Genomic DNA, 26,907 nt, shown 5'->3' on the forward strand with positions numbered 1-26,907 from the left:
TGGTCTGAAAAGCTTACCTTCAAATTAATCTCTTGTGTTTCTGCATAAACTTGAACAACTTTCATCATCTAAAAAGGATACCAGAGTCAAAAAAAAAAAGGGAAATTATAATCCTTTCTAAAGTTATAAGACTGCATAGGATTGGCGACGAAAGTCAGCCATACTAGGAGGAACAAATTGCTATGACCAGATCAAGTGCTTTCTAAAATTATACAGAACATGGACCCCCTTTCTTAACAAAGCTGTTACTAAAGCTACTGCAAAATTGTCTCAAATTCTGAATTAGTGAGGTCAACCTGAGTAGGAGTTGGTTTGAATACATCGAGAAAAATATTTGTGAAAAAAATGATATAAGAAATATTTTTTTAAAAACTGCCAAACTTTCAACAACCACTAAGTCAGAATTCTATCTGTATGGCAATTTGTTAATCATAATTTAGTTAACTATTTTTAAAGCAGATAAAATAAGTCTTCTTCCTGGCAAATGTTAGCTATGGTTCATGAAGGTATACTTAATTGAAAATAATTTAACTGAATTAGAAAATAAGACAAGAAACTTGGGACTGTATTAATTTAACTTCAAGTGAGTGAGGTTTTACTATATTCTCTGTGGCACATTGCTATAAAGGTGACCAGAATTTGTCACCTAATAAGAAAAAATTTTTTTTATTTTAAAAAGTCACCTAAATGCTTCCAGAGGCAACTATGAGTACACTTTAAATGATTCAATTTGAATTTTTAATAACATTACTATGGCACCCAAATTTTATCAGCAATAAAGATTTTAGTAGTAATCTTTTTGAAGATTTTGTGGATTCTCATCCATTTTCTTCTCTTATAATAATGAAAATATTCCTGAACAATAAGAGACTTGAGCTTCCCAAAGATAAGAAAAATTTCCTTGAAGGAGGTAAATATCTATCACATTTCTTCTAAAGGTATGGATAGCTCATCTTTATTCTCAAAAAAATACGTAACCAAAGTTAATGAAAGTCACATTGCTGAGATCAGATAACTCAACATTATACACTCTGGGCTACTATTCAAGATGAGCCACGTGAGTTTATAATTTTAAGGTTCTATATTTATATGGTCAATAACAAAATCAAAGGACACTGGTACAAATGTCTTTCCTAAATGTACCCAAAATGTAGGCTTGTCTGTAATCATTTCCCACAAAATATACTTAACTACAGACTATCTTCTATACTTATCTCAACCCTCAACATGTACAGAAAGGGATATCCAATAATATTCTTAATTTATTACATTATATTTAAGTATATACTTCAAATTATACACAGTAAACTTTCTTCTTTGGAGCTGTGGATGAAATCAAATTTTACTTTTGACAGAACTGAAGCAGAATAAATTTTAAAAATCAACTTAGAAAAATCTCTTGGCAGGAAAAACAAAATCCAATAACCAAGTAAGCAAACAAATAAAAACTACTAATCCAAGACTCTATAGTTTGGAAGCTAACATACTTCATTAAACCTTTCACAGTTCTTGAAGATCAAACGAACATCAGCCACAAAGTCATCTGGGATTTGGTAGTGTTGGGAATGTTTTTTCTGAAGCTTCTTTTTCACGGTGGATAAATCCATAGGTTTCTTTATAATTTTATAGTAGTTTGGTATCTAAAGAAACAAATAAGGATAGATAAGGATTCTCAAAAAAATGCTGAAGTGTTTAATTTGAAAATGCAAAGCATATTAATTTTAGAGAAAAACATATGTTGATTGAGCCAGCTGCATGCAAATTTTGAGTATAATGAATTGTACTTTAAGTCTTCTGCCACAAGCACATCATGAAAATCAAATCATATGCAGAATATGTGGCAGTGTCCATGGTTAGTGAAGGACCCAAAGTTCTATCTTTAATAAGAAAATTTGGAAAAAAAAAGCAATCAGCAAGGGTAGCTAACCACTAGTGTTAAGGACAAATCTAGCCCATCAGAACTGTATGACTCCTGTTTTTTTTTAAAAAAGGGAAAAAGATTACAAAATGTATTGTTATTATTAGAGTATGGTATCTTTTAAAGGATAAAACCTTGTATCACAGAGAACTCTGGACATAACAATAGAGGGGAAAAGACTGTAGTAACACAAGATAAATTTTAATTAATCATTTAGGATTATACTTGGGAGTTCTGGCTGCAACTCTTGGCCAAAAATTTGTATCCTTGCAAAATAACTGAACATGGAGAAACTATTTAAATAGTTCATGAAAAGAAAACATTGCAAAGTAATCTACTGTAAAGTCCCTAAACTTGAAGAACAGACAGACAGACTTCCTGGTATCAGATGATTACTATCTGAACAAAACATCTTCCTTGTATCTAGATCTTTTGTACTTTAAAATCCATTCCTGAGCCTACCCAGTAAACAAATTACTATTCAATGCTCTATAACAGGCCTGGTATCCAATATTATCTTAATTCAACAACTGACGGCAAGTAAATATGTGTTGCATATTCTTATCCCATTTATAAGGCACTGAGCATCCCTGATATTCCTTTTACTATGGAATTTTAGAGCCTTTACTCCTTACAAAAATCTCTTGTAAGATAAACAAAGGGCATTGGCTTGTAAATTTTCCCACAGTCTTCTCTTAATCTTGAATGTTCATAAAAGAGGGCTTATGAAGCAGAACAAGTATGCAAGGTTCAACTTCACACTTTTATTCAAATTAATACTTTTATAGAGTTATTTTCTCCCTAAGATATAGATCCTAGAATCAATCATAGAACTGGAACCTTAGAAATAATTTAGTTCAATATTCCCACTGTACAGTTAAAAAAGTAGAGGCAGGGCTTCCCTGGTGGCGCAGTGGTTGAGAGTCCGCCTGCAGATGCAGGGGACACAGGTTCATGCCCCGGTCTGGGAAGATCCCACATGCCGCGAAGCGGCTGGGCCCGTGAGCCATGGCCGCTGAGCCTGCGTGTCCGGAGCCTGTGCTCCGCAACGGGAGAGGCCACAACAGTGAGGGGCCCGCGTACCACCAAAAAAAAAAAAAAAAAAAAAAAAAAAAGTAGAGGCAGAAAATTATGTAATTTCCCCAGTTATAAGGCTGGTTAATGGCAGAATTAGGAAAAGTTAAGTCTTCTGATTCCTAGTTCAAGACTCTTTCCATTATACCTGTACCTGTATCCTTTATGTCCATTTTAAAAGTATTGGGCTGTAACAGCTTTTGGAAAAACCCAAACGAACTTTTTGGCCAACCCAATAAAAGAGGAAGTGGAAATTAAATTCATTAAGTTTTTATCACAGCAATGGTCTTTAAAAACAAACTGCAATTTTAACAAGTGAATCTCATAGCCATTTAGCCCTAATAACATCACAAGTACTTCTTATTACTCAGAAATTTTATCAGGTACTATGCTAACACATTTTACACAGGTTATTGTACAGAATCCTTGAAATAACCCAATGAGGGAAGAAACAGTATTAGAAAAGAGAATTTGAGCACCTTGGTTGAGGAGATTATTCAAGCCTGAGTTTTAACATTAGCAGTCTAAGGCCACAGCCCATACTCTTAAGTATTATACTAAAACTTCTTAAACACGAAGGTACTAAGGTAAACAACTCACCGAAGCAGGAACTGGCTCCTGGAATTCAATACTTAATTCATGGCAATAGAGGTAAAGCAGAAGACGTTCACACTTCTGGCCCAAGAAAAGAAAAGAAAACCCATGAAATGTTTTCCCTCTAAAAAGATATTCTTAAGAATGAGAACTTTATCAGTACAAAGCATTATTACAACACACTGAAGATAAGCCTCCTACATACTAGCTATCCAACTAAATATATACCCAAAGAAAACTACCTTGTTTTCTATTTAGGTTTGAGACTATGACTATCTTCTGTCCTACTTTAAATGAACTTATCAAAGACAGAGTGCCTTTGTTCTTATCTGATAACTCAGGTAATTTACCTACTATTACCTCTTAACTATTTATACAAATAGAAAGGAGTCATTAAAGCAACATACAGCATTTTGTACAACAATTTATGATTGTTGCTACTCATTTTAATTCCCTGAGGCAGGCAAGACACATGCTATTCCCTTTCTTGAAAGGATTCTGCTCAGGCTCAAAATTAAATAAAAACTGTCTGTGTCTTCTCAGTCCAATTCTAGAATTTTGTTATACAATCAGAAGTAAATTGATATGCATTTTACATTTATAGTGTTTATATGCTTAAACTTCTTTTTAATATCCGTTTTTATATTCTAAACACATACCTTCTCCTCAAAGATAGTGGAAGATGGATTTTGCAAGTTTATACATTAGATCAAAGCCAAATGTAACTGTAATGACCACAGAAGTACATGAAAGATATTTTGTCTTTGTAGATCAGACTATAGACCAGATCAGCAGAAATCTGAGTGAAATGATGAGAGGATTCTGGATTTCATTCTTAATATGATGAGATGCTATTAGAAGATTTTAAGCAAGGAAGTGATAGACCTGTTTACATATTTAAAAAAGAATACTATGTACTGCATAGAAAATGGATTGTAAGGGGGCAAGAGTAGAATCAGGGAGTTCAGTGAAGAGATATTACAATAGTGCAGATGAAAAACTATGATGGCTGTCTCAGAAGGTAATGGTTGGGGGAAGTGAGAAAATGGTATTATAGTCATTCCTGATTCTTCTATTTTTAACAGATTTCTGGCTTGAGCAACAGAGATGACTAGTGGTACCATTTGATGATGGGAATTACTGAGAGAGGGATGCAGTTTTTTATGTCATTATTTTCTTGCTTTTATTGCTTTTGCTTTAAAAAATAATAATAATAAATAAATAAATTTATTTATTTATTTTTGTCTGCATTGGGTTTTCGTTACTGTGTGGGGGCTTTCTCTAGTTGTGGCGAGCAGGGGCTACGCTTTGTTGCGGTGCACAGGCTTCTCATTGGGGTGGCATGTCTTTGTTGCAGAGCATGGGCTCTAGTAGGCACATGGGCTTCAGTAGTTGTCGCTCACAGGCTCTAGAGTGCAGGTTCAGTAGTTGTGGCGCACAGGCTTAGTTGCTCCACAGCATGTGGGATCTTCCCGGACCAGGGCTTCAACCCATGTCCCCTGCACTGGCAGGTGGATTCTTAACCACTGCACCACCAGGGAAGTCCCCTGCTTTTGCTTTTTGAAGGAGAGGATTAGAAATCAAGATTTTGGCTGGGAAATGTTAAGTATGAGGAAGCTAGATATAAGAGCCTAGAGCTGAGGGCTACAGATAAAGATTTCAGAAATTATGAACATACTATCAGATAATGATATTAAAAAATGAAAATTTATCAGGTTATATGTACATTACACTGAAAAAAAAAAAGACGTATAGCCACACAACTACAGAATCCCTAATAATAAATCAACTTATTTGACACTTACCCTTTGGTCCACGGGGCTTAACCCCTGTGCAGTTTTCCCCTTCTTACTATGTTGCAAATTATCACAATCATATTCAACTTCTGGTTTCCCAATATCTCTGCAAAATGTGCATATCCAGTCCCCACTAAAGAAGGAAATAGGCAATTAGTCCATGTAATTATAACAAAACCCACTCTAGGGAAGCTAGTTCCCTAGAGGTTAAGTCTCCAGTTTCTTTGTTTTCTTTCCTTTCCAGTTTTTGTGGAAAAGAGAGGTACTATTTTTGCCACATCTCATAAAGTTATGTGATAAAAGCTTCCCCAAATGTTTCCATTCTTCAACTGATTACCTTCTGGAAAGCAATATAACCCCACTATCTCTATTTAAAAGGTGTCTGCCTCTTCATAGCACAAAGCTGATGATCAGCACTTGCAGCATAAGACCAATTCTCAATACCCCAGTATGACCATGACAGTGACCTCATATGCATGAAGAAGAAAGGAGTACACGATACAGTCCCTCAGGTATCTTGTACTGTTTTGGCATGTATTAAAGATGCCAAAAATATAACAATTACTTTTTCATGGCCAGTCTTTTAAATCTGCTCAGTCAATAGTTTTTTGTATCAGGATTTCTATCAAACCATAAACTCCAATTTGATTACTTCAAATGCATTCTCCCCTTTCTCTCCCCCATCATATATATATTCTAAGTCTAGGGATTATATTAAAACTGTGTCAACAGTTTCAATTCCTTCCAAAGCATCTGCCTTTGAGAGAAAGCTTTCAGTGGCAAAATTCTAACGTTCCAGCAGATGTTACTATCCAACGGAAACAAAAATATGAAAAGCCTTAATTTCAAGACCAAAATGCCAATTTTTTTCTAAAAGAGTAAAGAAAAAGAAGGTCCTTAATACATCTGTGGCAAAGGACTACACCTTTTAAGATTTAGGTAAGACTTACAATGCTTCAGAAAAGTATTCTGGCACTGTTCATATATCCACTACTTTTCTAATACTAAAGGCTGAATTTTTCAGAAAGGGTAGCATTAATCAACTAAAATCATTACTTCTCAGGAATCGGAGAAAAAATGTGAATCTTTCATCTATAGGCAGAAAGAAGCTCGGTTTTCCCAAGGACACTGGCTTATTTTCAATTAAAAAACCAGGGGGTTAGGGTAGGGGAAGAAGGAAGGCTTAAAGAAATAAGTATGATTCTACTATTTTATGGTCTCTGAAATCAATTTGAGACGAAATACCACGAACATAAATATGTTAAATGGAAGGGAAGAAAAAGAGCTTTTCTAATCCAAACTCTACTACTCATAGATGCAGAAAACTAATCCCTGAAAATCAGTGAACCACCCAAGCTAATTAAGTTAGTTCACTACAGAATTACGACCAGACTACAGGTATCGTAACCCAGCCCATTTGTTCTGCTGTATTAGCTGGAATCATCAGCTTGCACTGGATGCTCATCAATGAATGTTTTAATACTTGAAATCAGACTTAGCTGCCAAGGGGGTCATATAGTCTGAGGACAATGCTCATATGTTGCCCCAATCTTTATCTTTACCGTACCATCTTCTCTTCTAAATAACGAATTCAGTAACTGTCCATTCCAAAGTTAATGACTAAAAGACATTCCAAACAGGAAAAGTTGAGAAAGTTGAGAAATCTGCACACTGTGCTTCAAGCAGGCACTACCAACTAACAGCTTCCAGTAGTCAAGATGAAGCTATTCCTCAAAAAATTCAAGACAATAAAGGTATTTTTACAAAGTACTTGTTTTTTTTCTTTAAAGTGTCTTTCAAGAGCTTTCAAACATTAGAAAAGCAAGTTTTTGGTAAGATCCAAGAGTTGCCTCAAACTGAATACTATTCATAAATAAAGCCATTATTATAGACCCTATTAAAATTGATGGCAATAGATTAAAAAATTATCTTCAAGAGGAAATCAACTAAGTTTCTCAATACCCTAGTCTCTTGCACCTCATAATTTACAGGTTTATCTAATTTGCTTATATTAAGTATAAATTGAAGGCCAGGAAATAGTCTTTTTTTTTTTTTTTTAACGTTAATGCACAACTTAGATCTTGGACATTTCTTCATTCAGCTGTTAAATTTCTCTAGAAGGTAATGGAGTAATAGGCAGTCATTAAGAAGGCCATCTGCCCTGAATAATTTTGTTACTTATTTAGCTTATAAAAATAAACAACAAAAAATCATAGTTATTTCACTTGTACCTTGGAAAGCTAAGAAGTGTTGGAACATGACAAGTTAGATGAAAGACCTTTGGACATTTTTCACAGCACAAGAGATCCCCTCCATTTTGGCAGACAGCACACCAATCTTCATTTGGGTCATCATCTTTGCTGCTGCCATCTCCTCCAATCCTTGCCGACCTGTGCATGAGACTTCGAACTGGGGACTTTCCATTAACAAGGCTGTTGAGCCCTGACTGTTTGCAGCTTTCATTCACATCTGCAGGTTCAGTTTTCACGTGGTTTTCCAGGCCTGCTAATGCGTCCAACTCACTCTCCAGATGCAGGCTAGTTGAAAGAGGTGGTGTCAAGCTACTCTCAGGACTGCTCAACTAAAACAAAGCAAGGACAAATTCTTGAAGAATCATTTAATCTATACTGTTCGCAGTGTGTGCGTGCATGCATGTGTGCCTCAGAGTGTTTAAAGTTTTGTCAACATGTATATACAACATGAAATACTGACATAACTTAAAATTATTTTGGAATCTACTATTATTTATTATAAAATTATTTGAAATCATATTAGTAACATAAAAGAATGAAAATAACCCCGAAGTTATTCAGACATGTTAATGTATGATTTTAGGGAGCAGTCTCTGTAATACTGGTTCACTTGGATAATAAAGGAATTAATTAAACTGTTAAGCACATTGATTGGGAAGTGAGCATAGGGTTATACTTTTCCTGTAGAGAGCTGACAATTATACACTATTTTTCACTCAACAATCTGTCTCACAGCTTTTTCTTCCCCTTTATATTGGCTTTTTTAACCATTTCTTTTAATTGAAGTATAGTTAATTCACAATGTTGTTAGTTACAGGTGTACAGCAAACTGATTCAGTTATATATACATATGTGTATATATATGTGTGTGTGTATACACATACACACACATTTTTTTCAGATTCTTTTCCATTATAGCTTATTACAAGATATTGAATATAGTTCACTGTACTACACAGTAGGTCCTTATTCTCACATAGCTTTTGAAAAGCATTTTGAAATATTCTTCTGCCCACTTATCATTCTACTAATATAGGAAGGTTGTGACAATGTAAAATCTTTCACCACCATTTTGCACTGTTTTTAGGGGGTACTTTCCAAACTAAGTTCTGAATGAAGAGATAACAGTACTCTCTAAATCTACATAGTTGAAATTTCTATGTGCCAACCATGTAGAAAATGAGATGTAAGTGTAGGTAGGAAGAAAAAACCAAGATCAAAATTTCTAAATAAGAAGGGACTTGGGCCTTCCTTCATTCTATACTATAAATTTTATAAAATGTTCTACCTGAGGAATTCTAAAATGGTTAATAATTCATAAGCCAAAGGCAATCTTCTCATCACAAAACTCTGTGAGCATTAAACTTCTTTCATGTCAGCGGTCGTAATCCTGAGCTCACCGGTCCAGGGAAAATAGCCAAGGATTTTTGCAGCTTGAGTCTCAATGTGACTATTGAAATTATTAATAAATTCAGAACAAGTCAGAACCCAATTTAGAATCATGGCAAAAATAATGACCGATTACAACTAAAAGTTGAAACAAGTCCTTAATACAAGTAAGTCTTTTCTCATCAATTACAGTTGACACTTAGATGAAAAAATTCAGTTAGAAAAAGAGATATCTGCATTATACCACGCATAAAAATTCAAAAATGAATACAGGTCCACAGGACCACTAACCAGACTAATACACGCAGAGGTGGAAGAATCAGTGAAGTGACCTCCTTAAATCCCTGACAGATTCCACTGGGAACTTACCATGCAGGCACTCCTCCTGCCATCCTCTGTCTTTTCCTGTTTCACAGCTCCTGAAAAGCTACATATTTCATCTTCAGTGCCAGGTTCTTGCTTGACTTTCACTTGATCAGACTTGAAACTAAGACCTGTCTTCTCAGCAGTTCTTCCTGAAGACCCACAGCTAACAAAAACAACAAATAAAGGTCACATATGTTTGACTGTATGGTGTGCATAAAAACAATTATATGAAAAGTTTGTTAAGTTATATGAAATGTTCATTAAACTGAAAACAATTTATTAACTTTATAGCAGATAAGGATACTTCATAATGCAATTAAAAGGAGTGTATTATAAACTTGGCTTAAAATTTTTAAAAAACGTAGGTCAAACTTTCAGAAGACCTGAAAAATACATTTTATGGTCTGAGGCACTTATATCATTTAAGGAATCTAGTAAACAATCATTTTGTCTAGGCTATTAGTATAGTGATTGCTTCTCTCTATAATATGAGAAGTTTAAATTTTTCTCTACCCCCAAACATCTGAAGGAAACCTCAATAACAGTGGTTCATGAAGTGTCCTCAAAGGAATCACTGTTTCAGCTTTTGAGTCCTTATCTGAATTAATGGGATAATAGGCTAAGAGGACAGGTACATGACTAATTGGTTCTATCTAGTCCAAGCAAAACCACTGGCAAGAAAAGTGAATAACTAAGTCTGTATTACTGTCGAAAATGAAAACCTTTTTCACTCAATTTGTACTTTTCTTCTAAAACTACTGATTATTTAAAGTATAATTTAAAAGCCAAGCAAGTATATAATATAGAACCAGTCTTCAAAATGCATACACACATATATATATATACAAATACAGAACATTCATATATCTGAAATAAAATCTTTCTTACATTGCACTAAATTATTCAAACTAAAGAATAAAAATCAGTCATTTATTACATTTACCTTTAAAACACACACACACTCTTTCCACACTATCATTTCTTTTTCTTAATTCTTTTTTTTTAAGATTTATTTATTTATTTAATTTATTTTTGGCTTCCTTGGGTGTTAGCTGCGGTACACGGGATCTTTCATTGTGGCGAGCGGGCTCTTCGTTGCAGTGCACGGGCTTCTCCCTAGTTGGGGAGCGCACGCTTCAGGACATGTGGGCTCTGTAGTTTGCAGCACACAGGCTCTCTAGTTGAAGCACATGAACTCAGTAGTTGCGGCACATGGGCTTAGTTGCCCCATGGCATGTGGGATCTTAGTTCCCTGACCAGGGATCAAACCCGCGTCCCCTGCATTGTAAGGCAGATTCTTTACCACTGGACCACCAGGGAAATCCCCCACACTACCATTTCTTAGCTCTCTGCCCACCAAAAAGGCATAAGAAACTATGAACAATTCAGTAGCAGTGAGTGCCCCTAGTACCCAGAAGACTGTCTTGAAGCACCATTTCCCCACTAACATGACCAGGATTTCCTAGAGAAATTTCTGATTTCAGGCCTGAGGCAAGAAATGTACAAGATGAACCTGGAATATCAGGACAGGAAACAAGAATGCTTTCAACAACTACTGGGGTTACAGCAAAAGAACTATGAAGCCAACTTGGAAAAGTTCTGATAGGACAAATATGGAACAATTTAAGCTTCAATAAAAATAACTATAATTTTAGAATATATAAAATATGTTTAAATATATAAGCCCATAAAGTTAATAACATTCATTGGTCACTGTTGGAGGGTGCTGGGAATCAACTCATTATTATAAAAATAGGTAAATAAAGAGAAAGTATCAATTTATTCTGTCCTTCCCATAATCAAATAGCTGATGGCAGAAAATTTCTCTTTACAGAAGTATTCTAAACTAATAAACAAAGAAGGTATGATACAATAATTAAAATATCATTTTTAAACTAGTAAAAAAAAAAAAGAGCTAAGGCAATGATCATTAATGGGCGTTATCACAAAAGAATCAACAAAAGCAACCAGACATTTTGTGACTCTGAAAGAAGTACACATCACCACAATGAAGTATTCTCCCTACCCCTTTCCCTCAAATCAAACCTGAATCTAATCAAACCTCCTGATCTAAATACCAATATAGAGAAAAAAACAGAAGGTAGTGTATTTAAATGACAAGACGGGGAAATGAGGAAAACTCTGTAAGAAAAACAATACATTTCTTCAACAAATACACTGAGTTTGACCTTGATATATGGGTTGATGGCAATGTATAGTGCCTATCTGAATCTGATTCAAAGAAACAATTAAAAAAAAGCATTTATGAGAAAAACTGGGAAATCTGAACATTAACTAGAGCTCTACTGATTATTAGAGAGTCAGCTATTAAATTTTTTTAGGTGTGATAATGGTTCCATAGTTATAAAACTTTTAAATTCTTACCTTTAAGTGATATATACTGAAAAAACCACAAGTAAAATGATAAAATGTCTGAGATTTATCTCAAAATAATTTAGAACGGGGGGAATGGGTAGGAGTATAGAAGAAATAAGACTGGCCATAACTTGATCATTGTTTTTTTTTTTTTTTTTTGCGGTATGCGGGCCTCTCACTGTTGTGGCCTCCCCCGTTGCGGAGCACAGGCTCCGGACGCGCTGGCTCCGGACGCGCAGGCTCAGCGGCCATGGCTCACGGGCCCAGCCGCTCCGCGGCATATGGGATCCTCCCAGACCGGGGCACGAACCCGCATCCCCTGCATCGGCAGGCGGACTCTCAACCACTTGCGCCACCAGGGAGGCCCCATAACTTGATCATTGTTGAAGATGGGTGAAAAGTATACAGGAGTTCATTATAATAATCTACTTTTTAGAATACGTATTTGAAATTTTTCTTGATAAAAAGAAAAAATAAAGCTATTAATAATGTAAATACTCACCTGCCTCGACTACCAGTACTAGAAGTACTAGGGGGTCTCACAGGTGTGTGAGAATTGGATAAACCTGAAAAATAATAAGTCAAAATGAATAACTATGCAGGTAAGAAAATTCAGAATTCTACCGACTAATTACAGAATTCAAGTATCATAAGGTAATTCAGCAATTCCTGGAAATCAGCCCTTGTCTTAGTCTCTAAGTCAAGGATTTCATGTGTTATTGTTGACAGCTATCAATCAGTTTCTCTCAGCTGAGCCCAGATACCATTCTCAGAATCCTCTCAGAGCACCACTATTCAATCAATGGAAACTACCGTTATCAAGAGAAAGCTATTTGCTGTCCCATGCATTTGGTAAATATCTACCTAGATTCTTATTAATTATTCTTCCTTTTAAAAGTCCTGGAATACTTATATTAAACCTCAAAAATAATATGATGCAAAAAATGTATTAATGATGCATCACATGAAAAACCCACATTTAGAGCTGAACTACTCTTACTGTAGAAATAATGAGGTGGTATGTTTCAGTAAGAAACCATGAATATATCCCATAACCACTTCTGCACTGTCAATCTATTTGGAGATGCTTTAATCACTCATTCATGTAATAGGGTTAATAAAACTGGGATTTTGGAAGAGGTCTATAGCTCAGGACCTGATTAGTCACATTTTAATAGTTTCCAGTAAATTTTAAGTTTTTAACTGCAAATTGAAAATTCACTTGCCCTTCCTCAATTCTTGCTTTTTAAACAAATTTTCAATTTTTTTTATTATTTAACAAAGTGTTTTAAACTTGGATTTAAACCAAAGAATTCTTCAAATGACAACCTGTATTGTAAAATAGAAGGCATAGAAATTAAATTCATCTACAAATCCAGCAAAAAACATGAATATAACTGGGGGTTGAGGGAGGGGTACATTAGAGTTCTGAACAGTGTACACTACAGATATATATTATTATTTCAGTTTGCTGAAGCTTGCCCGCAGTATTGAAAGAAAAATAATTAGAACAATCAGGAAAAAAAAATGTTACTGCAATGGTTAAGTATATGTCTCAACTTGGCTAGAATATGGTACCCAGTTGTTTGGCCAAACACCAATCCAGATGCTGCTGCAATGGTATTTTTTAGATGTCACTGACACTTAAATCAGTAGACTCTGAGTAAAACATAATGAGAGTGGGCCTCTAATTAGTTGAAGACCTTAAGAGAAAAGACTGAGGTCACCAGAGCAAGAAGGAATTTTGCCTCGATTCAAGACTAGCATCAATTCTTCCCTTTGTCTCCACCCTGCTAACTGCCCTGTAGGTTTCAGAATCGCCAGCCCTAACAATCAAGTGGACCAATTAATTCCTTAACCTCTGTCTTCTCTCTCTCTCTCTCTACACACACCTCTCTCCTATTGGTGCTATTTCTCTGGAGAACCCTAATACATATACCGAGAGATACTTTTTTAAGGTGTTAAAGAAATGAGACAGTACCTCAGTTGACTTTACCTGATGATCCTGGAGATAGGGCAGAGGGTCCTGGGGAGGGATTCATGGTGCTTGTGGGCTGTGGGGGTAGGTGACTGCCTGAGATGTATCTACTTAGTAGATTATCTAAACTACTTGAACCAGCATCTTCCAACTAAAGAAAAAGAACAAAAAGATAAATATGCTTTGATTAAAAAAGAGAAGTTATTAATTTCATTAGTATAATCATTTATGCTCACAGTTTACTAATAAACAGATTACCTTATATCAAACTTGGCTTAATTGTTGCTTCCTTATGCTCCCTCGAGGACCCAAATAGTATACAGTTTATGTGAATATAGCTATAATTAATATGCTTCAGTAAATGATTGGGAGCTCAAGACAAAACCCAATAACCCACTAAATCCTTTGTGTTTTACTATGAAAATACCTCTGACACACTCTTACATTTTTGCCTTTTTTCAAGGTTGATGCAGGATCCTGTTTTCAGCATCCTGCCCCTAGTATCAGTATCCATGGTCCTGCCAGAATCATTCAACTAAGTAGGTACAGAATCATGTCAGTACCTAACTTAAGTGCTTTGAAAAGTCTGTATACTCAACGGAAAGCCTTTAGCCTGGGATATAAGTTCCCTTATTACACACAAAAAAGCCAGCAGTCAACAGGAAAACTGAGCCCTTTTCACACTTTATATGCAGAAGGTTAAAGCCAGAGGAGCTCGCACTGTGACTGTGAGCTGGTTCCCAATTTGAATATCAGTCCCCTGTTTTTAAACATCCCACCCACAATGAAGAACTGTGATGATGAAATGAGAAAATATTTATGTAAGAAATAGTAACAAACACTACTTAATTATGAAAATTACCTTAAGAAAAATTTTATACTATTCCATATCAGAGATAGTTAAACTATTCTTACTTAAGTAACTGCTAATCTTCTTGCTTACTGATCTACTTTTACCCACACCTGCCTCTTTTAATCTTCTACTAGAGGCAAGATTACTTTTTAGGCAAATCTACTTCTCATTCAAAACAGAAAACTGGGGACTTCCTGAGTGGTCCAGTGGTTAAGAATCCGTCTTGCAATACAGAGGACGCCAGTCGATACCTGGTTGGGGAACTAAGATCCCACATGGCATGTGGCAACTAAGCCTGCACACCGTGACTACAGAGCCCATGAGCTCTGGAGCCCGCGTGCCACAACTAGAGAGCCTGTGTGATGCAACTACTGAGCGAGTGCACTCTGGAGCCCAAGCGCCACAACTAGAGAGAAGCCCGCGAACCACAACGGAAGATCCCACATGCCCAACTAAGACCCAATGCAGCCAAAAATTAAATAAATAAATAAATATTTAAAACAAACAAACAGAAAGCTGAACATATACATTTACTTCTCACTCTCCTCTCAAAATCACACTGATTTTCAAGGCTATAAAACAGGAAAGAATGGCATCAAAGTAGAAACTCTGAAGAAAACTATAGACACAAACCAAGGTAGGATTGGATTGATATAAAAATGATCAGAATAAAGCAGCTCACAACACATTACAGGCAAGGGAGGACTCTCCTAAAGTAAATTGTTTTCATCATAAATATAAGTTGACCTTATCAAAAAAGTGGGTACAGAGGGAATGTACCTCAATATAATAAGGGCCATTTATGATATGCCCACAGCTAACATCACACCTAACAGTGAAAAGCTGAAGAAGTGAAAGCTTCTCCTGTAAGATCAGGAACAAGACAAGGATGCCCACTCTCACCACTTTTATTCAACATAGTATTAGAAGTCCTAGCCAGAGAATTAGACAAGAAAAAGAAATAAAAGGCATCCAAATTGGAAAAAAAGAAATCAAACTGTCACTGTTTGCAGATGACATGATATTATATATAGAAAATCCTAAAGACTCCATCAAAAAACTGTAAGAATAAATGAATTCAGTAAAGTTGCAAGACACAAAATCAATATATGAAAATCTGCTGCATTTCTATATACTAATAATGAACTATCAGAAAGAGAAATTAAAAAAACAATCCCAGGAGAGTTCCCTGGTGGCCTAGTGGTTAGGATGCCAGGCTTTCACTACCAGGCCCAGGTTCAACCCCTGGTCAGGGAAATGAGATTCTGCAAGCCATGTGGTGTGGCCAAATAAAGCACATCACACACACACACACACACACACACACACACACACACAGAAAAAGAGAAAGAAAAAAAGAAAACAATCCCGTTTAAAATCACATGAAAAAGCATAAACTACCCAGAAATAAATTTAACCAAGGAGGTCAAAGATATCTACACTGAAAACTGTGAAACACTGATAAAAGAAACTGAAGAAGACACAAATAAATGTAAAGATACTCTGGGCTCATGGATTAGAAGAATTAATATTATTAAAATGTCCATAATACCCAAAGCAATCTACAAATTCAATGCAATCCCTATCAAAATTCCAACGGTATTTTTCACAGAAATAGAACAATCCTACAATTTCTGTGGAACCACAAAAAAACCAAATAGCCAAAGAAATCTTGAGAAAGAAGAAAGCTGGAGGCATCGCAGGCCAGGATATCAAACTATATTACAAAGCTACAGTAATCAAAACAGTATGGTGTTGGCATAAAACCAGACATACAGATCAATGGAACAAAATAAAGAGGCCAGAAATAAACCTACACCTATATGGTCAGTTAATTTTAGACAAAGGAGCCAAGAATATACAAAGGGGAAAGGACAGTCTCTTCAATAAACAACGTTGGACAGTTGGAAAACTGGACAGCCACCTGCAAAAGAATGGAATCAGACTACTATCTTACACCATACACAGAAATCAACACAAAAGGGATTAAAGAACTGAAATGTAAGACCTGAAACCATAAAACTTCTATAAGAAAACATAGGCAGTAAGCTCCTGGATGTTGATTTTGGCAATCATCTTTTGGATCTGATTCCAAAAGCAAAAATAAACAAGTGGGACTACATCAAACTAAAGAGCTTTTGCACAGCAAGGAAACCATCAACAAAATGAAAAGGAAACTTACTGAATGAGAGAAAATATTCACAAATCATATATCTGATAAAGGGTTAATATCCAAAATACATAAAGAACTCATACAACTCAATAGCAAAAAATCAAACAATCCAGGGACTTCCCTGGAGTCCAGTGGTTAAGACTCCGTGCTTCCACTGCAGAGGGTGTGGATTCGACCCCTGGCTGGGGAACTAAGATCCTGCATGCTGCAAGGCACAGCCAAAAAAACAAAACAAAAAAACCCTCAAACAATCCAATTAAAAATTGGGCAGAGGGACTTCCCTGGTGGTCCAGTGGTAGAGAATCCACCTTCTACTGCAGGGGACGCAGGTTCGATCCCTGGTCGGGGAACTAAGATCCCACGTGTGCGAAGCAACTAAGCCTGCACGACACAACCACTGAGCTCATGCACCTCAACGAGAGACCGGGCATGCTGCAAACTACAGGGTCCTCACACTCTGGACCCTGAGCATCACAAGCACAGAGCCCACATGCCCTGGAGCCTGCATGCCACAACTAGAGAGAGAAAACCCGCAAGCCACAACTAGAGAGAAGCCTGCATGCCACAACGAAGAACCTGCACCACAACGAAAGATCCTGTGTGCCACAACTAAGACCCAACGCAGCCAAAAAAAAAAAAAAAAAAAAAAAATTGGACAGAGCACCTGAATAGACATTTTTCCAAAGAAGACATAGAGATGACCAGCAGGTACATGCAAAGGTGCACAACATCACTAATCATCAGGGAAATGCAAATCAAAACCACGACAAGCTATCACCTCACCCCAGTTAGAATGGCTATTAAAAAGACAAGAGGGGCCTCCCTGGTGGCGCAGTGGTTAAGAGTCCGCCTGCCGATGCAGGGGATACGGGTTCGTGCCCCGGTCTGGGAGGATCCCATATGCCGCGGAGCGGCTGGGCCCGTGAGCCATGGCCGCTGGGCCTGCGCATCTGGAGCCTGTGCTCCGCAACGGGAGAGGCCACAACAGTGAGAGGCCCGCATACCGCAAAAAAAAAAAATAAAAAATAAATAAATAAATAAAAAGACAAGAGATAACAAGTGTTGGTAATGATGCAGAGAAAAAGGAACCTTGTGCACTGTAGTGGTAATGTAAATTGGTACATCCACTATGGAAAACAGTATAGAAATTTCTTTAAAAATTAAAAATAGAACTATCATATGATCCAGCAATTCCACTCCTGGGTATTTATATGAAGAAAAAAAAAAGAAACAAAAACACTAACTTAAAAAAAAATTTTATTTATGTTTTTGGCTGCACTGCACGGCATGCAGGATCTTAGTTCCCAGACCAAAGATCGAACCCATGCCCCCTGCAGTGGAAGTACAGAGTCTTAACCACTGGACCACCAGGGAAGTCCCCCAAAACACAAATTTGAAATATATATGCACCCCCATGTTCACTGCAACATTATTTATAATAACAAAGTTATGGAAGCAACCTAAGTGTCCATCAACAGATGAACAGATAAAGCTACAGATGAATGAATAAAGAATATGTGCTATATCTATATACACAATGGAATATTAGCCATAAAAAAAAAGGAAACCTTGTCACTTGTGACAATATGGATGGACCTGAAGGCATTGAGCTAAGTGAGATAAGTCAGAGAAAGACAAATACCATATGATCTCAGTTATATGTGGAATTTAAAAACAAACAAACAAACAAACAAACAAACACAGAATCAAGCTTGTAAATAGAGAGATAGATCTGTGGTTGCCAGAGTTGGTAGGTGGGTGAAATGGGTGAAAGGAATCAAAAGGTACAAACTTCTAGTTATAAAATAAATCATAGGGAGGTAATGTACAGCATGATGACTATAATTAATACTCTACTGTATATCTGAAAGTTGCTAAGAGAGAAAATCTTCAAAGCCCTCATCTCATACACACAAAATTTTTACACTATGTATGGTGACTGATGTTAACTAGAATTACTGTGATAATCATTTTGCAATGTATACAAATATCAAATTACTATGTTGAACAACTGAAAATAATATATGTTACATGTCAATTATACCTCAATTTAAAAAAAGGTAAACAGGCCTTTCTCAGAAAAGCCCTTTAAAAACCTCATCTCAAAGACATAAAAGGGGGCTTCCCTGGTGGCGCAGTGGTTGAGAGTCCACCTGCCGATGCAGGGGACACGGGTTCATGCCCCGGTCCGAGAAGATCCCACATGCCGCGGAGCGGCTGGGCCCGTGAGCCATGGCCGCTGAGCCTGCGCGTCCGGAGCCTGTGCTCCGCAATGGAAGAGGCCACAACAGTGAGAGACCCACGTACCACAAAAAAAAAAAAAAAAAAAGACATAAAAGGCTAAAGGTGAGAGTTTGCCATGGGCTAGCTAGAGGGACGATTAAGAGATATTAGGAGTTGTGCCTGCTCAGTGGTCAGAGCTACTGGCCAAGGATTCACTTGTAAGCTGTAACTACAGGAAAATCCCTAGCTGCAACTAGAGTTAACTAGAGGATTTGTGAAGAGGGGCAGTTCCTAACATGGGCCACAGATAAAATTTGCGCTATATCTCACCTAAACATAAAGGAGGAGAGGATGATTCAAAACAGACATGAAAGTCACAAGTTACCTACTTCTACTCCCACTCCCACTCCTTTTATTCTCTCCCACCTGCGATTTATATCTCTGGCCAGAGAGACAATCCTAAGCTAGAAGAGTGGAAAGATTAGGAAGAGGCAAACCGCCAAGTACATAAAAGGGCTTCCCTGATGCCACTACAGCACCAACATGGAAATGCTAGCTTAAGTATTTACCTCGATATTTCACCAGACATGGATGAAGAGTCACTATAAATAAAGTTAGAAGTCTAACGGGAAAAATATTAATTAACATATTCATTGAACCAATGTTTTTTAAGCATCCTTAAATAACTGCATGGAATAGGTAAGTATTATATAAATAATTTCTATGAATTCAAAGGAAAAAGACAATCCACAAAAAAATTCAAATAATCAGTGAACCTGAGAAAAGATAACAAACCACATGAATAAAAGAAATATAAATGAAATAACCAAACATCATTTTTACCTATCATATTGGTAAAGATGGAAGACAGCCAGTACTGGGGACACAGTACAGAAATGGGTATTCTATAACATTTAAATTTACATGTGAATATCTGAAAGATGCACATTGTTTTCCCAAGACTTCATATTATCCAGTATAGTATCCAGATAAATTAAGTACATATTTTCCAAATACAGAAAATTGTTTACAAAGAATTTAATATATTAGAATACTACATCTATTAATTATAATCTAATCTGAACAGATTCTAATATTCATTTAGCTACTGAAAAAGTATTTAGGTTCATCATGTATCCCCTCAAGGTCAAAATTACTACCACATATTATAACTCCACTGGAGACGGATAGTAGAGTGAAATACAAAATAATTCAAGTTGAGAGAATTCTCTTTAAATCAACTTCTACTCTATACTGGATAGCTGTAATGATCAGTATTAAGATATATCAACAAATACCTGAAATTGCTTTGTATTTATTTCCTGTCTGTGTTGCATAGTTAATGCTACTTTGTCTGCTTGCTGTGTAACCTCCCCCAGGATTCTTTTCTTTTCCCTATACCATGGAAACTACAGGATAGGAGAAAAAGTAGATGATTCTTCAAGAGATGACAGGTTTGCTTCCCTTTCTAGTTTTGATTAATATGGTTAACTACTTCTTACTGTGGTTGTACTTTTGTGGTACCCACCTCTAATTGCTCTTAAAAGCAGGTGACAATAACGAGCGTTGGCAAGGATGTGGAAAAATTGAAATCCTCATACACTGACACTGTTGGTGGGAATGTAACATGGTGCACCCACTGTGGAAAAGAGTTTGGCAGTTCCTCAAAAACTTAAACATACAATATGACCCTGAAATTCCACTCCTAGAAATTTACATAGAGAACTGGTAACCTACAAGTTCACAAAAACTTACACACAGAAGTTCATAGCAGCATTATTCCTAATAGCCAAGAAGTGGAAACCCATCAACTGATGGATGGAGGAACAAATGTGGTATATTCACAGAACGGAATATTCAGCCATAAGAAGGAATTAAGTACTGATACATGCTTCAACGTGTTTGGACCTGATAAACATTATGCTAAGATAAAGAAGCCAGACACAAAAGGCCATATATTGCATCATTCCATTCATACAAAATGTCCAGAATAGGCAAATCCATAAAAACAAAGTAAATTTGTGATTTCCAAGGGTTGGGAAAGAGGGAAATGGAGAGTGGACTGCAGATGGGTAGTTTCTTTTGGGGTGATGAAAATGTTCTGGATTAGTCAGTGGTGATAGTTGCACAATCTTGTGAATGTACTAAGAACCACTGACTGAATTGTATGTACATTTTTTAAAGTTGGATTTTATGGGTATGTGAATTATATTCAGTTTTTTAAAGCAGTCAATACTTTAATAAATCAGTAAATAAAAATAAGGTTAGGCATTATGTCTGCAAGGAAGAGATGGTTCATAAGAGAAGGTATGGATTCTGCTCCTTCTACCCCACTTTAAAAAACTAAAGATGGGAGGGGATATATTCTGGAGCCTCTTGTCTTGATTTCAAAGTTCTTCTGGGAAAAGATGACAAGGAAAATCTAATAATGACCCATTTCCCTTATGATGCCCAGCTTTTCAAAGATGTGGAGCATCCATCCTTCCTCTGTCTGCTCTCTGTGGGAGTGGCCCTAGCAGATTATGTTAAGTTTGACATGAGCAACCTTTCTTTTCCATTTGAAAGTTTCTTAAGAATTGGAACAAAGTCTTGTTTCTTTTTATCTTCAATGTCCAGGCACTTTAGCATGAGTGCTTAGTAAAACTTAAATGACTCCTTTAATACTGTACCTACCTCTCTCTGGTTGCCCAAAGGCCCTTAATACTCTACCTTTCCAGGCCTATGATCTCAAACCACCTCCTTGCTATCTCTATGGACAGAAGTGGGGAGAGAACTGGACTTTCTCAGTTCAGTAATCAGGAGCTAGGCTTTGAATTCCAACTTACCCATTTACTGGGTGACACTGAGAAAGTCACTAACCACTCTTACTCTCTTCCATGAAATAGGGATATTATATATCATATAAGATGATTTCAAGCATTAAACTGAAAGTTTATAAATTATAAGCTTACAACTTATAAATTTTACTTTTTATTGATTTTTCCAAAATTTTCCATTCTATATAGTAGTCCAGTACTCTCAACACCACTACAGAGGCTTCCCTGGTGGCACAGTGGTTAAGAATCCGCCTGCCAATGCAGGGGACACGTGTTCGATCCCTGGTCCGGGAAGATCTCACATACCACAGAGCAAGTAAGCCCGTGTGCCACAACTACTGAAGCCCACGTGCCACCAACTACTGAAGCCCGCGAACCTAGAGCCCGTGCTCCTCAACAAGAGAAGCCACCGCAGTGAGAAGCCTGCGCACCGCAACGAAGAGTAGAGAGTCACGGGTCCTAGTGTCTTAGTAATTTCACTGCTCCTTGTTCCCATGGTGACCCCTGACTCTGAATAACTCATACAATGTTTGAAATGACCCAGTACAACCTTCAAGTTTTATATTTACATTTAAAAATAAAATGCTTCTAATTCAAATGAATTTATGAAATTTCAGAAGGCACTGAATGATATTTTTCTTCAGGAAAACGCTACAGGTGAAAGGGACAAGACAGCTCAGAGGCCCTTCCCATTCCATCTTCTACTCCTCATTATTACTTCCTCTCTCAGTAAACACCGCCCCCCCCCGCCACATGCCTAATATCTAGACCTTCCAATCTCTTCCTTTCTCAGTACAACCTGTTTGCACCCAGGGTTGACTATCCCTTTTGGACCTAATAGAAGACTGACAAAAATTTAACTGTGTTTTGGTACTGGGTCTCCTCTCTGGATCTAAACCTACATCAGAAGTGCTTCATTTAACACAAAGTTTGCCTGCTGGCAGATGACAGAAAGATCAGCAAAGCTGACACTCTGTAGCTTTAAAATACTGAGGAGTGTTAGTTTTAGCACACATAACTTTTTAAAATTCAAATTAATTATACTCTACTTTTTGGAAATTTCAAAAAAAATATTGCTCCTGAATTAAAAAAAACAAAAACAACCAGAAATATATATTCTAAGTCCCTAATTAACACAAGGTTTTAAATCTCTCACTCAACTTAAATACAAACCTGTATGGGTGGAATATCTGGCAGCGACGGAAGGTTTTCTGGATTGGTAACTGAAGGAATTAGTTCTATTGCTGTAACAGATGGGCTGGTGGGACCTCGATTTGCATTTGCCATAGTAGCTGTAGTAGGGCTGGTTGGATTGACTGGGTTGTTGTGCACCGACACAACAGGAAAGGGTCCAGCATGCCCTGGGTTTGAGTGCTGTTAGGAAAAAAGATGTTATCATTACTTGATCTGCCAGGATATCCAAATATGAACAATACCTTGACAACAAGTTTCAGTTTAGGAAGGATACACAAGTTCAGAGTTTGATACCTCTGGCTGAGAGACAAAGAAGTAGGCCCTCTCAAACTTATGCAGGAAAAATAAAATTCAAACTTATCATTTTTCTATTTATTTTTGTGTAGTATTTAGAAAAAAATAGACTTGCCAATAATTGTACCCTGTCAGACTGGTGATATGGTTTTACTTCATAACAAAGATCTATATATAAATAGATGATCTGGAAGCCCCTAAGGTTTCCAAACATCAGACCAGGAAAGCCACTGTTCAGCCTATATTTCACTTTGACACTTTTGTCTTTTTTAAAATAAAAATAATTAATTGTATAATTGTGTATTATGTAACTGATATGATAGAAAGAACAATGAATTTACAAATGGAAACGTTGGTATCAATTCCTGACTCTTAATACTATGTGACTTTAGGCCAAATCACAATCTTGGTAATTGAGAAATGTGGATAATGATGAATGAAAATGGATACCTGTCTTTATGAGGAGTGTTATGAGGATCATTTAAGATAGTACACAGATTAAAATCTTTGGGAAATAAATTACTATACACATATAAATCATCTGAAGTATTTAAAAACTTAAAATTCTAACATTCAGTGACTTTTGTAGGGGCCCAAAAGTCTAAGGACAATGTTCTGAGATGGTTGGTTAATCCAATTATGTAGCTTCTGCACCTTTCCAAAGGGTGTACCTGCCCCCTGGTAATACTTGAAGGCTTTCCAAGTACACTAAGGGGTACATGGATATGTGAATACTTTTAAGGAAATTAAAGTCTAGGTAGTTGACCTTCATATATACTTTTTTCCTGAAGAAAACCCAATTTACCTAAAAATGTGCCATGGTTTGTGAGTTCTTTTTTCCAACTACTTCTTTCACAACTGCCCTTCTCCTCCAAAAACAAAATACAAAACAACACATCTTTAACTCATTCCCAATCTTATCTAGCATATTGCCCCAGGGTGAAAAACAAAACAAACAAAAAATCTTCTGAAGAGACAGACAAAGGTACAGTTGAAAATAAAGGTGTCAAGTTGCTGACAAAGTGCCTGGCTCTGAAACCCAGGTAATCTTTGAGTGGGTTCTGATACTTGGTGATCAACAAAAACAAAGAAAGACCTGAAGAAGTTGTCAACTGATAAAAAAAGATTTTTAAAATCGTTTTGAATTCCCAGATACAAATTTTTGTGAACAAGTTTCCTGAGCATCACATAAAAACAACAACAACAAAAAAAACTAGTAATAAAAATCGGCGTCGAATTCTGACTTACTCTAACAGTACAAGGTAACAGACATACAAACATGCATAAATGAAGGAAGGGGAAAGTCTTCATGTATCTAATAAAGAAATGTATATCTAAAAGAATTTTATTTTTGTTTCCTAATAATCTTAAACCATGTAAATATATTGTTTAAACAACTGTATGGGAATAATTGTAATGAAAATTTGGTCTAAAGAAAAAGTTTTAAAGTTTAATAACTGCATTATAAACTGGAAATTTAAGAATTTTCAAATTGCAACAGACATCTTTCCAGCAGAAAATTGCAACAAACTGATTCACAAGTCTATCAAACTTGGGAATATCTTAAATCTGTATCTTAAATATATTAAGATAAAATTCTGTAAAAGTAGAACAGAAATTCAAGTCCATAGGGAAAAGGGAGTATATAATTTTGACTTTCAAAAAAGAACTTGCCTCTGTATTTGGGACTCCAGTGGATCCACTTACAAGAATAATGTAAGGGTTTTACTTTATAATGTCAATATTTACAATATGCTAAACAGTATGTCCTTTGCAACTACTTAAACTTAAACTTGTAATGGAAGTTTTAAACGTCAACCTTCAAATGTGAGGGAGTGTGTATTTTTCAAAAGTCTTTCTGGAGGTAACTGGGCCAAAAAGTTGAAGGATCGCTGATCTAGGACTTCAGTGTGCAGATCGATCTGAGTCAGTAAAAGTTCACATATTTATGAGTACTCCCCTCCTGGAAATTTTGATTCAGTGGATATGGTTCAGAATCTATTTCAGACATGGTTCCCCAGTCATTCTGATGGTCTTTAAATCATGCTTTGAGAAACATCACTCTGACAATTATAAAATGACCTTTATTTTTTATATAACTAGAAATCCTATGCAAAAGTAGCCTCATATTTATAATCTACCTCCTATACAAATATAATCTACTATTCAAGCAAAGATTAGAAAACATGCCTCTAAACACACTTATTTTTAAGAGTAGGTATATCCATCCTAAAAGGAACAATACTGAGTGAAGAGAAAAAAACAAAGTCAAAATGTCACATTAAAAGAGCAGAGGAACAATTTTAGGAAATTAAAGTTTTAATCTTAATTCTACCATTGTCTCTTATGATTGTGGGTACATAACAAGCTCCTTTGTTTTTCACTTCTGTAAAATGAATCAGTTGGACTAGATCAGAGATTCTCAACCCAAAGTATACAATGGGTTTAATGACATCAAAGAAACTCTTAAAATTTAATAAAAATTTATCGACATTTCTCCAAAGAAGACATACAGATTGCCAACAAACACATGAAAAGATGCTCAACATCACTAATCATTAGAAAAATGCAAATCAAAACCACAATGAGGTATCACCTCACACTGGTTAGAATGGCCATCATCAAAAAATCTACAAACAATAAATGCTGGGGAGGATGTGGAGAAAAGGGAACCCTCCTGTACTGCTGACGGGAATGTAAATAGATACAGCCACTATGGAGAAGAGTACGGAGATTCCTTAAAAAACGAAAAACAGAACTACCATATGACCCAGCAATCCAACTACTGGGCATATACCCTGAGAAAACCATAATTGAAAAAGAGTCATGTACCACAATGTTCACTGCAGCACTATTTACAATAGCCAGGACATGGAAGCAACCTAAATGTCCATCGACAGATGAACAGATAAAGAAGATGTGGCACACACACACACAATGGAATATTACTCAGCCATAAAAAGGAACGAAATTGAGTTATTTGTAGTGAGGTAGTGAGGTGGATGAAGTCTGTATGAATCTGTTGTACAGAGTGAAGTAAGTCAGAAAGAGAAAAACAAATAGCATATGCTAACGCATACATATGGAATCTAAAAAAAAACGGTACTGACGAACCTAGTGTCAGGGCAGGAATAAAGATACAGATATAGAGAATGGAGTTGAGGACACATCAGGGTTGGGGGGGGGGAAGCTGGGATGAAGTGAGAGAGTAGCACTGACATATATACACTACCAAATGCAAAGTGGATGGCTAGTGGGAAGCAGCTGCATAGCACAGGGAGATCAGCTCAGTGCTTTGTGACCACTTAGAGGGGTGGGATAGGGAGGGTGGGAGGGAGGCTCAAGAGGATGGGATATGGAGATATATGTATACATATAGCTGATTCACTGTGTTGTACAGCAGAAACTAACACAACATTGTAAAGCAATTATCCAATAAAGATGTGAAAAAAGAATTTAATAAAAATTGTATGTATATTTTTCTGGGACAAGAAGATACACAGCATTAATCAAATTCTCAAACGTATCAATGACCACCCCTCCCTCCACCCCACAACTGATTAAGAAAACTGTTGTCTTTTAGTTTTAAAATTATATGATTCTTACAAATG

At 36.4% G+C, this 26,907-nt stretch overlaps 1 protein-coding gene across 2 annotated transcripts in view; it reads right to left on the minus strand.

Moving 5' to 3' along the window:
- The window catches only part of TRIM33 (tripartite motif containing 33), a 161,635-nt gene that overhangs the window by 2,152 nt on the left and 132,576 nt on the right, over positions 1 to 26,907 (minus strand). The window contains exons 11-19 of one of the 2 annotated variants that reach the window (XM_060090300.1): positions 22,982 to 23,182; positions 13,762 to 13,894; positions 12,268 to 12,331; positions 9,393 to 9,552; positions 7,614 to 7,963; positions 5,392 to 5,515; positions 3,593 to 3,667; positions 1,488 to 1,640; positions 18 to 68 (exon numbers count right to left, since the gene is read on the minus strand). In XM_060090300.1, coding sequence (XP_059946283.1) covers positions 18 to 68; positions 1,488 to 1,640; positions 3,593 to 3,667; positions 5,392 to 5,515; positions 7,614 to 7,963; positions 9,393 to 9,552; positions 12,268 to 12,331; positions 13,762 to 13,894; positions 22,982 to 23,182 — 1,311 coding nt within the window. The remainder of the gene's footprint in view (positions 1 to 17; positions 69 to 1,487; positions 1,641 to 3,592; positions 3,668 to 5,391; positions 5,516 to 7,613; positions 7,964 to 9,392; positions 9,553 to 12,267; positions 12,332 to 13,761; positions 13,895 to 22,981; positions 23,183 to 26,907) is intronic. The other variant, XM_060090302.1, reaches the window with a different exon arrangement.

The sequence above is a fragment of the Mesoplodon densirostris genome, chromosome 2, assembly GCF_025265405.1.
Source record: "Mesoplodon densirostris isolate mMesDen1 chromosome 2, mMesDen1 primary haplotype, whole genome shotgun sequence".
NCBI classification, from domain to species: domain Eukaryota; kingdom Metazoa; phylum Chordata; class Mammalia; order Artiodactyla; family Ziphiidae; genus Mesoplodon; species Mesoplodon densirostris.